Genomic DNA, 17,099 nt, shown 5'->3' with positions numbered 1-17,099 from the left:
AGGACCAGGGGTTATTGGGCGGGCCTGTCCGGGGCTAATCCCGGCACATAGGACGATGCTCTGACGTCATCACCCTCGCACATTTGCCATCTTTACAAAAAACGATATATATGTTTTTCTTAATATAGACTATATTTAGGGTCGATATGTGTTGACTTCACTTTAAAATAGCAGATCTCTGTGACCGGATATAGTTTGTTCGGCTTATTGTGTCTCTTCCTCCTCCTCCGTGCAGAGAGTGAGACTGCAGCGGTGTGTGTGTGTGTGTCAAAAATATGCCCCCCCCCCCCCTTCAAACAGAGTCCCCCCACATATCAAATCCTAATGTAACCCCTGGTTAGGACTCCACACAAACACATACATGAGCTCTTGCTTATATAATATAACACCATCCACACCCAACCCCCCCCCCCCCCCTTGCTACTCTTGCACAACCCCCCACCCAAAACGGCTCCGTCGGTGTTCAGTGGAGTGAGGACGGGGACGGAGACGGCCCTGGGGAAGCCTGCTGCTGCCAAAGCTCCTGGAGCCAGTGTGTTCAGAAAGTAGACAAGAGCACTGAAGAAAACACACTGTATGATCTCATGGTGATGCTGCGTATTTAATATAATAAAGAAGGATTTGAGAGGTAAATGATTTAACTTTATGCCAGGTGTGTTGACTTTACTGCTATGTTAACAGTTTTTGTACTTTGTTATTTGTGTAGTGCATCAGACTTGGCTTGGATTCATGTGGCTGATGCTCTGAAGGAGTTGTGAAATGTATTTATGTTTGTTGAAACATTTGATTTCTTCTTTTTTTAAACTGACATTTTTCCCAAATAAATAATTTCCCCCTGTATCCCCATGTATTACATTTTATTTGGAAGTAAATTATAAAAAAGAGGTTAATTTCTATGAAAAAATTGTAAACCTGATCAAGTAAACTGGTCAACTTGATCAACTAAATTCCTGCTAGATTATGTTTGCAAGCATAATAAGGCTAAATACATAGCGTCATCAGTGAGAGCACATAGCTGCTTTTAGCCCAAGTATACAAATAATATTGTTTGTTTATATGTTTACATGAGATAAATATGCTGACCCAAGTTAAATCTAAGCAATGTATTACTGACACTCAAAGGTGCTCTGTGGTCATGTTGTCCCGGTATCACATCACAACGCTCTGATTCATCTACATGCAAGAGTTTGCCTGATTTTCTACACTATTCTACTGTCTGCTTGCTGGTAAATGTGAAAGGACACAAACACACACTTACAGTAAGTGAAACAAGTGGTTGAGGGAAAGAGACTGGCAAAAGAGCAGAAAAGTGAGGGCTGAATGAAGCAAACATAGACAGCATTTTAGTAAATGTATTTATTTTACTACACATAACAGGGAGCATCACATATATCTAGCTGCTATAGTAACTATAGTAGACATAATGTACCTATCACTAATAAACCGGTCTTAAGGATTGGTGTTGGCAAACTTACCTGTTAAGCCCCAAAGACACTGTGTCTCAGGGCATCTTAATATTTAAGAACCTAATGTGTCATACCAGATTAACGGGAAGAATCTCAGCTAACTGACGATACAAACCATTTTTACCAAAACAAAACACAAGTCCCATAAGTAACATCTAAATGACCCCTGAGCGAAAGATGCTAACACACTTTGGCACAGAACTCAAGATAAAGATACCCTTATTACTTATCGTAACTGCATATACATATCCGATTAAAGCTGAGGTACCACAGATTATTTAGGTATATAGTATCATCACTGAGCGATCCGAACTCGCGACAGGCAAACACAGACATCACAACACGTATACCTTTACAGAGCTTTTACGGGAGATCGTCTCACCGTAGCTGTCAATCTGATCAAAAGACGTGTTCAATGGCATTAAAACGAGAAAAAAACGCGGCTGAATCGGTTAATCCAAAGGTTGATAATGTGTCTGTCGCTTTGAAAAAAATATTTATAATCCATAATTCCATTTTTATGTAAAAATCGGAAAGTAAAAGTTAGCTGCTAATGGCAGAGTTATCGCAGCTTCCGGTTTTGGCTATGCGTCACTCACACTCCTTATTTGGTAATGTGTGTGTGTATGTGGGAGTTCCCCTCGATTCCATTGGCTCTGACGGTTAGAAAGAGATGTCAATCATCAAAATCGACCAAGGGGGAAAATCCACCCAAATGACCCCAGAAGTGTTTTTTTTTTGTTGCTAAATCTCTCTGAAAAGGTCACATTTAACTTGTTTTGTATCAATCTTGATACAGGGTACTTATTATATGTTGTTTGGATTCCTAAAGCTTTTAGTCTACCAACCCATCATTCAAGGGTGGTTTTCAATAAGTAATTTTTTTTTTTTGACGGACACAATCATTTACACTTGTTTACTGTGTTCAATCTGAATTTACTTTAAAATAAAAACATATATATTGATTCTGACACTTCTACATCCAACTCACAGGTGTAACCTTGCTTTGAGAAAAAAGATGATTAATGTAACCCTTTTAGAAGGGAAGATATGGTCATTTGTTCTGGGAATGTCATTTTCGAGGCTGAGACATGAAAAAACAGGCTCGGGGTTTAACTTAAAGGGGTTCTTGTTATGCTTTTGGGGGTTTCCCTTTCCTGTAGTATGTTATATAGGTTTTCTTGCATGTGAATGGTCTGCAAAGGCTAAAATCCCTAATGTTCCTCCAGAAGGAGTTGCTCTCCCACACACAGGTCAACATTCACTGATGTTTTCGGTGTCCGGGGCCTCATGCACATTGAGCCCAGGTCTGTTGGTCAACACCACACACACACACACACACACACACACACACACACACACACACACACACACACACACACACACACACACACACACACACACACACACACACACACACACACCACACACACACCACACACACACCACACACACACCCACCACACACACAACACACACACACACCACACACACACACACACACACACATACCACACACACGCACACACACACACCCACCCACACACACCCACCCACACACACACACACACACACCACACACACACACACACACACACCACAACACACACACACACACACACACACACACACACACACACACACACACAACACCACACACAACACACACCTTTGTCCCTCCCCCTGGACAGGGAGCTTTATTCTCAGCAGTGAAGCTGCTGTTCAGTGGACGTTTGATCATGTCTGGACTGCAGGGTGTTGGACTGCTGCTGCTGTGGGGTAGCGCCTGCCTGGGGCCGCCCGGCCTGGTCCGGGGGGCTCTGGTCATTTCTGGAGACCAAGTAGCTCTGCAGGTAACTTTTTGTAACTTTTTTGTACTCTGAATTTATCTTAAATTACATTGTTTTACCAACATAAGCTATCAGTTCATCAGCTGGTTCATTATTTTGTCACTAATCGGTTTTCTTATGAATAATCTCTTTATCACCAACACTGCTACTTTGGAAATCCTTGGTTTTACAATTAATATAATGTATTTCTGATGAACTGGTCCTTATATTCTGGCACCATGTTGGTTCACCCTGGCATATTTGTATTTCAGGAGCCAAGTGGCGCTGCCAAATCACTGCAGGTACTTTTCAGAAACTGTTTAGAGAAAGAAAGCCCTTTCATAATATGATGAAAACATTGTGCAAAAGTTGGATCTTTCTTAATTAACATTAATCATTCTTCCATTTTCTAAAATCCCAAAATAATCACATTTTTTCTCTGTTTGTTTTTTTGTTCCAGAAAAGAAGTACAAATGAGGACATGGTAAGAAAATGTTTGATTCTCTGTTAATACTAATACTGATAAAGATATATATTCAGTTCAATATAACTTCATGTACTGCTGTAAAGACGGTATACAACGGCTTAGCAACCACAATGTCTAAATCAAACATTTAAAATACAACTATTAATGATACTATACTGCACCCACACTACCTCGCTGGTTACATATATTGACATATATCATTTCTACTGCTGATATATATATATTTATTGTTTCTTATTCTTTTTTTCTTCTACGTGTTTATTATTACAATTTATTATATTTTCAATGCATGTGTAACACCTGTAAAAAAAATCCCAATTTGGGATGAATGAATCTTATGCTATATTATAAATGAATGCAAGCAAATATGTAAGAAGAAAATCTCGGAAAAAAAAATATGACGCTGTACAAAATCAAAAGCAGAGGAAATAAAATACTTGAGTTTAGAAAATAAATATACAAGCAGGTTACACATAGCGACAGCTTGAAGGAAGCATTGGCAATTAACAATAAATGTGCTCATATAGGTTCAATATGTTCCTTACAATCAACCAAAAATTATTATAAAAAACTAAACTGACTGAAAAGGAGTTTAGTGACTCACACACACACTCCCAAAGTGGAATCAGTGACATAATGTTCTCCAAACATTTTCTCTGGCACCAATCAGGGTGTCATGCTGTGGTCTGGACCCATAGCTGAAAAAACAGTATTGGAGTAATTGACTGTATAAAAAATGCTACTGGATGTGTGAAGTGCTCTCCTTCACTGGCGTTTCAACTTCACCTTAATCTCCCTCCCTCTCTGTCTGTCTCAGGTGGAGGTGTACAGTGTGAGGCTGGACTGCACCGTGATGTCTCGTTTCGCCCACACTGTCATGACCTCCAAGGCTCTGAACAGAGCTAACTCCTCCCAGGAAATCTTCTTCGAAGTGGACCTTCCCAAAACCGCCTTCATCGCCAACTTCAGCATGTCAGTCTGTCTCCACTCACACTTGCATTATGACCATTTCTGTGTTGCAGTATGTATCCCTGCTTCCTCCTTATGTTCATATTTCTATTTTGTGCCTCTACTGTGACATGTTTATATACTTTAAAGGTCCCATGTCATGGCCATTTCTACTGATCATAATTCCATTGTTGAGGTCTACTAAAATGTATACTGTACAATTTTCCAAACTCACATTGGTTTCTCATACAGCATCTCTATATAGTATGTGTATTCACTCTGTCCTAAACGGCTTGTTGGAGCTCCTGCCCCCCCCCCCCCCCCCCTCCCTGTGAGCCCAGTGTGCTCTGATTGGTCAGCTCGGCCACTCTGTTCTGATTAGTCAACCACCAGAGAGGCTCCGCCCATGTCTAACAGTGCTTTTTTTTACAATGGCGTCGGTACAGCCGTATATGTTATACGCTAACTAACCGAACTGTACCTACAACTGTTGTTATTTTTGGTGCACTTGTGGAAACTGCGCCATGATGCCTACCGAAGTGGAAAACGTCTGTTGCAAAGAAATTAGAAAGGTGGCCTAGCTGACAGTTACTACATTATGTAGCCAGCTAGATGAAAACAGTAGCACACAACATTATATGCCAAGATATACACCATACATACCCCACACCCTGCAGAACCTCCATAACATGTACAGATTCAATTATAGACCTTTGAGGCATAGAACGGAAGAAGAGTAAGTTATTTGTACCTGTAATAAACTACTACTGTGTTAGATGAAAAATCAAATCATGGTTTGCTTTATATGAATGATATGTTATAGGAGCAAATAATTCAGGGAGGAAAGGCTACTAAGTATTTCCATCAAACTTTATTTTTAGAAATGTACAAAATGAACATGTGTAAATATACATATATACACTGTATATCATCCATTCCTCCCCTTATAGGGGTTTTCGGCATCTTGCCTATCGCAGCTTTGTAAGTTGGTGCTGTGGCTTTTTAGGACGAGGCATCAGAGTGGTCATCCCGTCATGTGTTGTCCGCCGGATACGCCAGGAGTTTCCTGATCTGGCTGGACGAAATCAAATGCAAATGACAAAATATTAGAGAAACTTAGTTGTTTTAGGTTCGTTAGCTTGCCAGCTAGATTAATATGCTAACCTACTTTTGCTAGTTGTTCAGTGTAATATGCCAACCTACTATGAACAACAGCTAGTGGTTCATATTAGGCTAGCAAGAACATGTTTACATGTTTATCTTTTAAATTGACAAACATCATATGTGTAATTCGTGGCACAGTTCAAACGGGATCGAAAGATAATCTTTCTCTCTCCATTGACTTCAATACATAATTTTTCCGAAATAAGGTCCCATGGAGGTCCACCGGAAAGGGAGGGACTTCGCCACTCTATCTATATATGTTCGGCTGGCAGAGGGTGCGGCCATAGCTCTGGGCGTGGCTACTGGGTATCCCTACGTCACGATACCCAGGAAGAAAACATTGGAAAATGAGAAATCTCCAACGAGGCGTTTTGGGAAGGTGTTAGAGTTTTACTCCCTACAGGGTTTACTTTGAGGGTTTTTGACTCTGCAGACCGTTTACATGCCTAAAAACCTTCATAACACACAAGGGGACGGGATATAACCGGAAAAGCATGACATGGGATCTTTAATGTTGCTGCTGCACCTCTTTTCACCTTCTGTCTGAAACCAGAGCCCAGTCTGCTCTGATAGGTTAGCTGGCTGGCTCTGTTGTGATTGGTCAACCGAAGTAAACAAAGGAGTCCAAAGGAGGAGTTTCGGGCAACTTTGGAATTTTTTACTTTGACACACTACAGGACAAGGAAAACCCCCAAAAAACATAAAGGGCCCCATTAAGATGTTTTTTCTTAATGATACAGTAAGTTGACTTTGTTCTCTACCTTTCTTCCTCACAGGGAAATCGATGGTCAGGTGTACGTTGGCGATATAAAGGAGAAAGAGAAAGCTAAGAAACAATATGAGAAGGCTGTTTCCTCTGGAAAGACTGCTGGATTGGTGAAGTGAGTCAATCAAGATGAACAACACATAAAAACCCAGACGTGGAAGAACTACTTAGATCTTGTTCTTAAGTAAAAGATAAAACTGCAACAGTGTAGAAATACTATTACAAGTACAAGTCCTGCATTCAAAATGTTACTTAGGTAAAATTACAGAAGTTTTAGCATCAGCCCATACTTAAAGTACAAAAAGTACTCAATAAGCAGAATGGCCAACTTCAAAATAATGTATTATAATTATTGTTGCATTATTTTGTTTGTTGTAGCAGGTAAACATGGAGCATATGTTATAACCTTATAGTCGTCAACCTTACCTCTGAATTGTGGAGTAAATGTATGTGTAGCAGGAAAAGCAATTGCCCAAGGTAAAGTACAGGTACCTCATATTTGTACTTAAGTATTTAAATCAATCTACTTATTGCATAAACCCAGAATAAAATACATTTAAAAAAATGATCATACTGTATTTGTGTACTGTAGCATGGGTTAACATTATAGGCTGTCAATGATGTCTGGGTCATTACAGGGCTTCAGGAAGAAAGATGGAGAAGTTTTCAGTGTCTGTCAACATCGCAGCTGAAAGTAACGTGACGTTCATTCTGACCTACGAAGAGCTCCTTCAGAGGAAGCTGGGCCGGTATGAGATTCTGACCCGAGTTAAACCCAAACAACGGGTCCAGGAGTTTCAGGTGAATCCATTTTCATGTTCACTTCACTGTCTCTTTAAGATTTCAAATACAGGAAATGAGTGGTTTACCTTACAAACAATCTCTGTTTCTGTGTTTGCCTGTGTGGAGACAGATTGTGACCAACATCTATGAGCCTAAGGGTATTTCTTATGTGGATGCCCATGCAACCTTCCTCTCCAATGAGCTGCTCCCCCTGGTGGATAAACGCGTCACAGACAATAAGGTACGACCACAGACCTCGAAAGAAGTTGTCTCTGATGATGATACTCAAACTTCTTCCAAAGATTTAGAGATAAGCTAAATTGGTTGTATTTGTTCCCATGTTCAGGCCCACATCTCTTTCTCACCAACTATGGAGGAACAGAGGAAGTGTCCAGATTGTGAAGGAACTCTCATCGACGGAGATTTTCTCGTCACGTATGACGTGAACCGAGCAAAGAGCCAGTGGGACATTCAGGTCAGCTGTCAGAAATATTGTTCTAGTGAATTAGCAGAAAACAATAATAAGAGCTAACATATTTAATATAGAAAAAATAGTGGCAACATTTTAAAAGCTAAGTAAACATGTTAAGGTGTTGTGATATTATAGTATGTGTGTGTGTATTGCACAATATTGCAACAGTCTGTGTTGCGTGGGGCCTGAAGGCTGAATTGTACAATTTAAATTAATGCATGAATCTGTTGCCCAACAACATGAATTACGCAGCCCTGAGATGAAAGTGAGAAAACTCTTTCCTCTGTTTGTGAGGTAAGAATATGTTTTCGTTGGTTTATTCTTTACTTTTTCCTCTATGAAAACAAGTAGGGAACATTATATTGGCCCTAAGAGCCTTACAAAATCACCACTACCCCATATTCTTAATAAGATGGGGTAGTTGAGATTGTGTATGTCTTTTGTCTTAAAATGTGTGTCAACCATAATTATGTATCACACTTGGTTTAAGAGAACAAACAAAATACACGTATGCACATGTAAAAAAAAAGGCCTTGACTTTTTTCCACGTGTTTTCCAAAATTAGATTTGAAAAAAGGATCACCAGATTTTTAAAATCATTTTCCTCTCAGGGTTTCGGTATAAAATGAGTCAATGAGATATATATATATATATATATATATATATATACTAATTATTATCTTGCCTTGTCACTCTTATCAGTGCACTTCTGCTCTTTATTGATTCTCTCCTTCAGATTGTGAACGGATACTTTGTGCACTTCTTTGCTCCCCCTGACCTGCCCAGAGTCCCAAAGAACGTTGTGTTTGTGATTGACAGGAGTGGATCAATGCATGGAACAAAGATGGCACAGGTGGATGACTGTTCAGTATTTCAATGTCTTTCTGATATTTGAATGGCCACATGCTTACAATTTGCCCTCTGACAATCCTTTATAGACACGGGAAGCTATGCTGGCCATCCTCAAAGACCTCCACGAGGACGACCACTTTGCCGTCATCCAGTTTGATGACTCAATCGACTCTTGGAAAGAGTCACTGACCAAAGCAACCAAGGAAAACCTGGATGAAGCGATGAAATATGTCAGCAGGATAGTGGACAGCGGATGTAAATAGAAAACAACAATAAACAACTGACACTAGCTTATAAGCTTACATTTCCTCTTAACTCCATAAATAGTGAAACTCACCGTCATACTTTACATTTTTACAATTTCTTGTGTTTTTTTCTAGCAACCAATATCAACGATGCAGTGTTGAGAGGCGTGAACATGCTGGTCAAAGACAGGCAGGAGGAGAAACTCCCAGAGAGGAGCATCGATATGATAATTTTACTCACTGATGGGATGCCAAACGCTGGTGAGCGTGCAGAGTGTGTGCATAGGATATACTGTGTGTTGTGTTTCTACACATTTAATTGATGTTCTTTGTATTCAGCATTCAACACCTGCATGTTTTATCTACGTTTGCAGGAGTGTCTAACATTGGGGAAATCCAGACAAATGTGCACTCTGCCATGGGAGGAAACATGTCTCTGTTCTGTCTTGGGTTCGGAAATGATGTGGAATACTCCTTCCTGGATGTGATGAGCAAACAAAACAAGGGAATGGCCCGCAGGATCTATGAGGGTTCAGATGCAGCCGTACAACTCCAGGTACAGGCTCAAATCTATAAAACACGTTTGAGCCGTTAATGCAGTTCTTGTGGAGATTCAAAAGGTTTTATTTTCATATAAAAAATAGCTACAGCATTGTCTCGAACGAGCTGAGAATCAAAATGCAACACACGGGAAACCAGGGGACATCGGTAACCAGCTTTATTATAAAATGTTTCAACTGAAAAGTTCTGGTATGAGACAAACCGGCAGACAGTAGGCAAAGGGCTGGTCGGGGACAGGCGAGAGTTCCAGGAGTAGGCAAGACGGGAGACGCAGGTACAGGCAGGGTCAGGGGGCAGACGAGGCAGAATAATCCAGGTACAGGCTGGGACAGACGAGGTCGAAACCGGGAGAGCAATCTGGGAGGTAATGCGGGAAAGAACTGCATGCTGCGAAGTACGATCTGGCCCTGAGGTGAGAGTGAAGAGGGCCTATAGTGGAGCTGATGGGTGTAACAGAGTGTGAGAGAGAAACAGGGTGTGACTACCAGGTGACTAAGGTGGCTGAGAAATGCTAATGCAGAAAATAGCTAAGTGAGGGAGCAGACTGTGACAAGCGTAGTGGTTGGCAACATACAATATACGTAATACATTAAAGAAATAAGGATGTAAAATAGTGCAATAAATATAGTGCAAGTTATACAATGGTGCAGTTAAAATGCAGGGATAAGTAAACTCATGTAATAATAAAATAACATAGAACAGAGTGTGAAATTATGAAATAGCTACGTTACATTCTTCCCCAGTGATGTAATCACTGTTTTGGATTAGATTATAGTAAAACAGGACACGGGGCTCTTGAGTGGGCCGAAACGCCGACAGGCCATGGGAACTGGAGCCTGAAGCATGGAGGCTGGGGCTCGGGCTGCTTGGTAGCCTCGAAAGGGTCCTGGACAGGAGCAGGAAAGGGGGCAAAAGCAAGGGCTGACTCCAGACTGAAGTTCATTGTACCCAACACGCCTGACGTATAGTGTCAGTGTGACTGGCAGGTTGGGAAATGGGAGGCATGGGGCTAGCAAATCTAATACACTATAATGAGATGACATATTTGTTCCAGGGTTTCTATGAGGAGGTGGCCAGCCCTCTGCTCTTGGAGGTGGACCTGCGTTATCCTGAGAACGCAGTGGACTCCCTGACGACTAACCACTACAGTCAGCTGTTTAACGGCTCAGAGATCGTGGTGGCAGGTCGACTGACGGACAACGACCTGGACAACTTCATGGTGGAAGTGTTCGCTCAGGGGGTGAGGAGAAGGAAATGTTGGACATTTAGAGACACTGGAAAGATGTTGTGCGTTTATTACCTATTTATTACTTTTAATATGATTTCTCCTGCTTCTAGTTTGATGAGGACTTTAAAGTGCAGGGCCAGGCCAGTGTTGAGGATTGGGACGTGTTGTACCCAGATGAGGAATACATCTTTGGGGATTTCACAGAGCGTCTGTGGGCCTACCTCACCATCCAGCAGCTACTGGAGACAAGGTCTGTTTGAGTCAATTCACTCAAACTGAGACCTGAATCACTTTAGCTTTTAAATATTTATTTACCATTAGTCTCATGAACATTTTTGTTATTGATACTTTGTCTGTGTTGTGTGAGAGCTTGTATACATTTCAGTGAGGTCGTGCTTTTGGAAGGTTTTGGGTTTTGGGTTAGATGTATCCTTTGGCAAGATAATTCATTAAGTTGCTCCCGACAGCATGGACTACGGTGTGTGAATGTGACGTTAGCTTCCTTGAGCAGGTGGTACCGTGAATGAAGACTTGTATATGTAACACACTTTGATGAATCGTAAAGACTGAATAAAGCGCTATATAAATACAGTCCACTTACCATGTTGTTATTCTGAATGCGGTGTGAACTTTACTATATTTTCCTTCTTGCAGCAAGAGTGGTACCCCAGAGGAGAAATCCAACGCCAGTGCCAAGGCGCTGGACATGTCTCTGCAATACAGCTTTGTCACGCCTCTCACCTCCATGGTGGTCACCAAGCCTGACACTGAGGATGGACCAGACAGCCCTTTCATTGCAGATAAACTGACTGAGGGTAAGGTGGGGAAAAGAGGGTTTCATTTTGGCGCATTTCCACTGCAGGCCTCGCTCGGTTTGGTTAGGCCTTATTAGGCCCGGCTCACTTTAATGCTGCGCTTCCATTACAGTTTAGGAACTGGGGCAGTTACTATAGTAACGCAGTGTAGGCGGAGCCGTGACGTCATCTTCAATGAGCGCCCCAGAAAAACAACACAGCCGTTAGCTGTTAGCACTCAGAGCTCACAGCTCTTCACTTCATATCTGTTCAGAAACTAGACAACAGTTAAACAAGTACAAACCACAGACTGCCTGTGTCATGGCGAATACAGTCGCTGGTTTATTTATGTCTGTATAGGCCGTTGTTGTGAGTGTGGACGGTCGGAGCATATATAACGTTAGCTTAGCCAAGCTCCATTTAGAAAACACGCATTTTAAAAGGGTTTTTCGCCTGCCGTCTGTCTGCAGACTTGTCAAAGCATTAATTCATGGTTTTTACTAACCGGTATTAGTATGTTATTACTTCGGCATCATTTTGAAACGTGTATTACAATTAAATCACGGTCAAATATGTTCATCTTGTTGTAGTTGTAGCCCCCTTGCCAGCGATTCTCTCTCTAGTTTAGCATACTCAGCCCGACTCAGCCTGGTTGTTCCTGGCCCTAGAACCACGATTTATGGGGCCAAAAAAACTGTGAATTAGGACCCGCTAGCCGGTACTAGGCCAAGTGGAAACGCAACCAAAAACGGGCCCCGCACGGCACGGCAGGTTTAGCGAGCTACCCGCTGCAGTGGAAACGCGCCAAAATAGGCCAACCTCACATGGCTGCTAGGAATCTACAAACAAAACATGACCTTAAATCATTCTCAAGCATCACTGACTATTAGTTTTTACTCATTGTGTTTGAAATGTGAATTTTTTACAGAGCAAAGACAAAAGGAAGAACGAGTTGGTAAGCCAGTATTTATAACATTATATTCATTGACTTAAGTGAATTCACTGTAGGCTATTGATTTAAAACTTTTTTTTTATTACTGTCTCTAGGATATCAAAGACATCCACAGGTTGCACAGGCCCTCCGACCTGTTTCAAATTATTACCATTCAACACCCACATATTTAGGTAAGTACATTTGTAGCAATGGCAGCTGCAGATCTTGGGATGGCAATGTCAGTCTGTCTGTTAGTCTATATTCAAAACTATTAAATTAATTGACAATACATTCTGGACAAACATTATTGTCCTCAGAGGATGATGTCTTTGTTTGTTTGTAGCCTTTATTTAACCGGGTGAAAGCCCCTTGAGATCAAAAGATCTCTTTTTCAAGGGTGATCTGACTTTGTTAAAGGTAGGGTAGGTAAAAGTGGAGAAACCAGCTTGAGTAAGCTAGAATTTGAAAGTACACAACCGAAAAAAATCTGCCCCTTCCTTCAGACTTCCTTACGCGCACATGACCAATGAGGGCACAAGATAAGTTTGTGCACAGATGGAAGGCTGACAGTTATCTGCCGCGGATCGGGGCAGATAACTGGACTTGCTTTTTACAGCCAAGGCTTCCACAGATTACATATTTGTATATATTTATTGTCAAAGCATTTAATTTATTCATTGCTATCGGGATGTTAAGAGTATTCCATGGAATAATAACAAAAAGTGTTTCTGAAGTGAATTACCTACCCTACCTTTAATAGGCGCTTTCACACCGAAGTATTTTCCCCTTTTAGTTCCGATAGTTCCTGGGCCTGCTAGAGAGCAGTTACTTTCCTGGGGAGAAAAAAGCTCCAATTTCTGATTGGCTGGGCGAACTACGCCCCGTAAAACTCGGAAAAGATTTGTGAAGTGTAGAAGCAAACACAGTAGTGGTGGCTTAAAGCCCACCTCTGCTCCGCGCCGTCCGTTTAGATGAGCCTGGTCAGATTAATAAAAGAAGGAGTTCAACACACCGGCATAAAAGTTATAACAATAATCTGATTTTAATGGTAAAAAACAAAATACGAAATACAGAGTGCCCTGTAACAGAGCACTCCGGGCTCCCCGCTCTACTGCCGTGCGATACAGATATCGGGACCAGCCAGTCAGAAACAGGGGGCATTTTGCATGAATAAACAACAGTATATATGGACATATTTGGGGTGGAGCGTCACTTCACTTCCTTCTTGCACCTGAGTTCACTCCTTTAGTTTCCCAAGGAAGATTTCACACAAACTCTATTCTTTCCCAGACAACCAAACATTGTACACAGATATATTGGTACCTTACTTCTGAACAGAGTGTGAGTAGACAACGGCAGAGTCAATCTTTATCTTCCACCTAACTTCACTCCTTTAACTTCCCAAGGAAGGTTTCACACAAACTATTCTTTCCCAAACAATCAAACATTGTACAAAGATATATTGGTATCAAACATTGTACACAGATATATTGGTGCTTGAGATTATATTGGCCCCCAGAAAGAACCTTGAACAGAACATGTGTGTGTGTGTGTGTGTGTTTGAGGAGGTGTGTGTGTGTGTGTGTGTGTGTGTGTGTGTGTGTGTGTGTGTGTGTGTGTGTGTGTGTGTGTGTGTGTTGATATATGGGTCAGTGAGTGTAAGTGAGAAGGTTTATATAGGATTACTTTATAACAGTCCCAAATAATACATGTTCACTTCAATACAGTTCAAGATAATACCTGTTTACTTTAATACAGTTTAGAACAATATCTGTTTACTTTAGAAGCAGCCATTGTATTTGCTGGCATTATCATTATTAGCATTAGCCCCGCGCACCAACGGAGAGAGAATAACTTATTGGCAACACAAAAAAAACATGGGAGCGGTGGAGTGATCAGGAGGTGTCGGCGTTCTGGCGAAGGAGCGTCCACACTACAGCTTACTCGGAAAGGCTTCGCCAACTCCAGGTACTTCCGGCCGGGGACGTTGTTTGCGGCCTGCCAGTAAATCCAAAGCAGAAGAAGAAGAAGTGACGTCAGCGGCTTCATTTGCGTAATCTTCCCTCAGGGGCTTATTCCGGTGTGAACGCGATCTGTACTTAGTTCCATGGAGGGTGCTAAGTGCTGGGAACTAAGTACGGCAAAGTACTTGGCTGACTTTTCATTTAGTGCCACTATCAGGCCAAAACCTTTACGCTTGCATTGAGACATCTTATCGTTATTTTGAGTATTTTGTTTATCGTTAACAAGCTAATATTAGCATGCTAACTTGCTTAACTGAAATGGTCAACATGATAGGCTAAACATTACACCTGCTTAACATATAACATAAAATGTTAGTAGCCTATTGTGATTGTGACCATGTTAGCATGCAGCTATTAGCATTTAGCTCAATGCACTGCTGTGCCTTTGTACAGCCTCACAGAGCTGCTAGCATAGCTGTAAACTAGCTGTAAACGAGCTGCTAGCATAGCTGTAAACTATATTTTTTGTTTATTACTGGTATCTTTAAACTCTGTTGTCCCCTACAGTGGATGGAGATCCTCATTTCTTGATTGAGCTTCCTGAAAGGGACGACGCGCTGTGCTTCAACATTAACAACAAACCAGGAACCATTTTCAACCTGGTCAGAGACCCAATACCAGGTCCGCCCTAAGTCCTGATAATCATCATGACTTTTAAACACCATACTAGAAATATTATCTGCAGACCTTCTTTTTCTCTTTTCATAAATGTTGAAGTAAATCTGCATTTGAGAAACAAGTGCTTCAATCCTCGTTTTTTCCTCAGGTATTTTGGTCAATGGTGAGACCATCGGAGAGAAGATGATTCCCCCTGATGGTCAAATTAACACCTACTTTTGGCGTTTTGGCATCGTCCACCAGTCTCTGGGGGTGAGGCTGGAGGTGAGCACTCAGGACATCGTGGTGCTCCAGGACGGCAAACAGGTCAAACTGCTGTGGTCTGATACAGCTTCTGTCAAAGGAACCAAGTAAGAGTCTGCACCATCACATTGTGTTCTCCTTCAGTGAAAGAGAACTATCCTCCTCCTACATGAGTTAAATGAAGTATACCATCCAGTTTAGGAGAAATAACTGGCAACTTCCTCTTCTTATTTCACCTCCAGTGTGGATCTTCTCTTGACCAAGGATCGCAGCCTAACGGTGACTCTAAAGGATTCGGTCAAGTTTGTCGTCCTGCTCCACAAAGTGTGGGCAAAGCATCCGTATCATCGGGACTACTTGGGTTTCTACACCCTGGACAGCCACCTCCTGTCCCCTCTTGTTCACGGCCTGTTAGGTACAACATGACACACATCAGAGAATAGATGCATGGTTTATAGTTTAATACCAGGTCAAGATAAGTGATGGGTATTGCATTTCTGAACATACTTTGGTTTCTCCTCAGAGCAGCCCATGGATGTGTTTCCATAATATGTGTTGCTGTGTTTTATGATTGGTCTGATATGGTGCACATGGTAACTAATAATTATCAACATGTAAAGGTTACACATTGCATTGCCAGCTCAGGTAGAATTGTACCTTATCCTGCAACCGGAAAAATATTATACAATATAAAAAGGTCAGTGAAAGACATTAAAGTGGCTAAAATTGGTACGGTTTATCAAATGACTTCACTGTTTTGGACTCTCCCACCTCTTGTTGTTTTTTTATTTTTAATAGGGGGTGGGATACAGGGCCAAAATACCTTTATTTTAAAATGATATTTACTTGAAATGGTGATTTGTCTTGCAGGTCAGTTCTACCATGGGATTGAATATGAGGTGTCAGATCTGCGTCCGGGGGAAGTCCCGGAGAAACCGGACGCCACCATGTATGTGAAAGGCCAGGAGCTCAATGTGACCAGGTACGCTGCATGCATTAACCCACGCCTCATCTCAGTGGGGGAGAGTCAGCATTCAATGAGTGTTTAAAAATGAATACATCGATGTTGCTATATACATGCACTTAAGATATAATTTGGTGTACATTTCTGTCCACAGAGGCTGGCAGAGAGACTTCAGGAAGGATGTGAAGAATGGAGAAAATGTTCCCTGCTGGTTCGTTCACAGTAACGGAACAGGCCTCATCGATGGAGATGCAACAGACTACATTATTTCAGGCCTTTTTAAAACTGTATAAAAACAGGTTAGGCTACTCAATGTCCATCAAATAAATAATAATTCATACAATAACAAATATGCCTGTTTTACACCATGGCAAACATACTTCATTCACAGCATTGTATAGAACGTTTCACAGTTTCTATCAGTGTAATTCTGGGTCTTATAAAAATGGACACTATCACAAAAAAGTGTGAGGTGGGATAAACCTCAATAAATTGTACTGAAATTAATGGGACACTTTTCTTAATGATTGACTAGAGCTGGATTTCTTTATATCCTTTTCTGTTTTTCAAAAGATCTATTTGAAAATGTTTGATAGTTTTACTGTAGAGTGTTACAGTATATAGTTTTCTGTGCATGTAAATGGTCCGCAAAGGCTAAAATCCCAACGTTCCACACTGGTGCACCCTGCTTTTTGTATCGTAGTTTAAATGTTTGCTGTAT

General features: G+C 41.3%; 1 protein-coding gene across 1 annotated transcript; it reads left to right on the top strand.

Moving 5' to 3' along the window:
• The first annotated feature begins 3,149 nt into the window (after positions 1-3,149).
• On the top strand, positions 3,150-16,885 carry LOC117543738 (inter-alpha-trypsin inhibitor heavy chain H3-like). Its single transcript, XM_034212246.1, has 22 exons — positions 3,150-3,319; positions 3,568-3,597; positions 3,756-3,779; positions 4,600-4,754; positions 6,671-6,775; positions 7,299-7,461; positions 7,574-7,684; positions 7,790-7,918; positions 8,652-8,768; positions 8,854-9,022; positions 9,148-9,273; positions 9,387-9,568; positions 10,628-10,813; positions 10,912-11,051; positions 11,456-11,616; positions 12,524-12,550; positions 12,643-12,720; positions 15,061-15,174; positions 15,320-15,521; positions 15,657-15,829; positions 16,285-16,396; positions 16,533-16,885. Exons 1-22 carry the CDS (start codon positions 3,206-3,208, stop codon positions 16,669-16,671), a joined length of 2,757 nt encoding a protein of 918 aa, XP_034068137.1. The 5' UTR covers positions 3,150-3,205; the 3' UTR covers positions 16,672-16,885.
• Positions 16,886-17,099: the final 214 nt, after the last annotated feature.

The sequence above is a fragment of the Gymnodraco acuticeps genome, unplaced genomic scaffold, assembly GCF_902827175.1.
Source record: "Gymnodraco acuticeps unplaced genomic scaffold, fGymAcu1.1, whole genome shotgun sequence".
Taxonomy (NCBI): domain Eukaryota; kingdom Metazoa; phylum Chordata; class Actinopteri; order Perciformes; family Bathydraconidae; genus Gymnodraco; species Gymnodraco acuticeps.
This window is presented reverse-complemented; position numbering and strand designations above follow the sequence as displayed.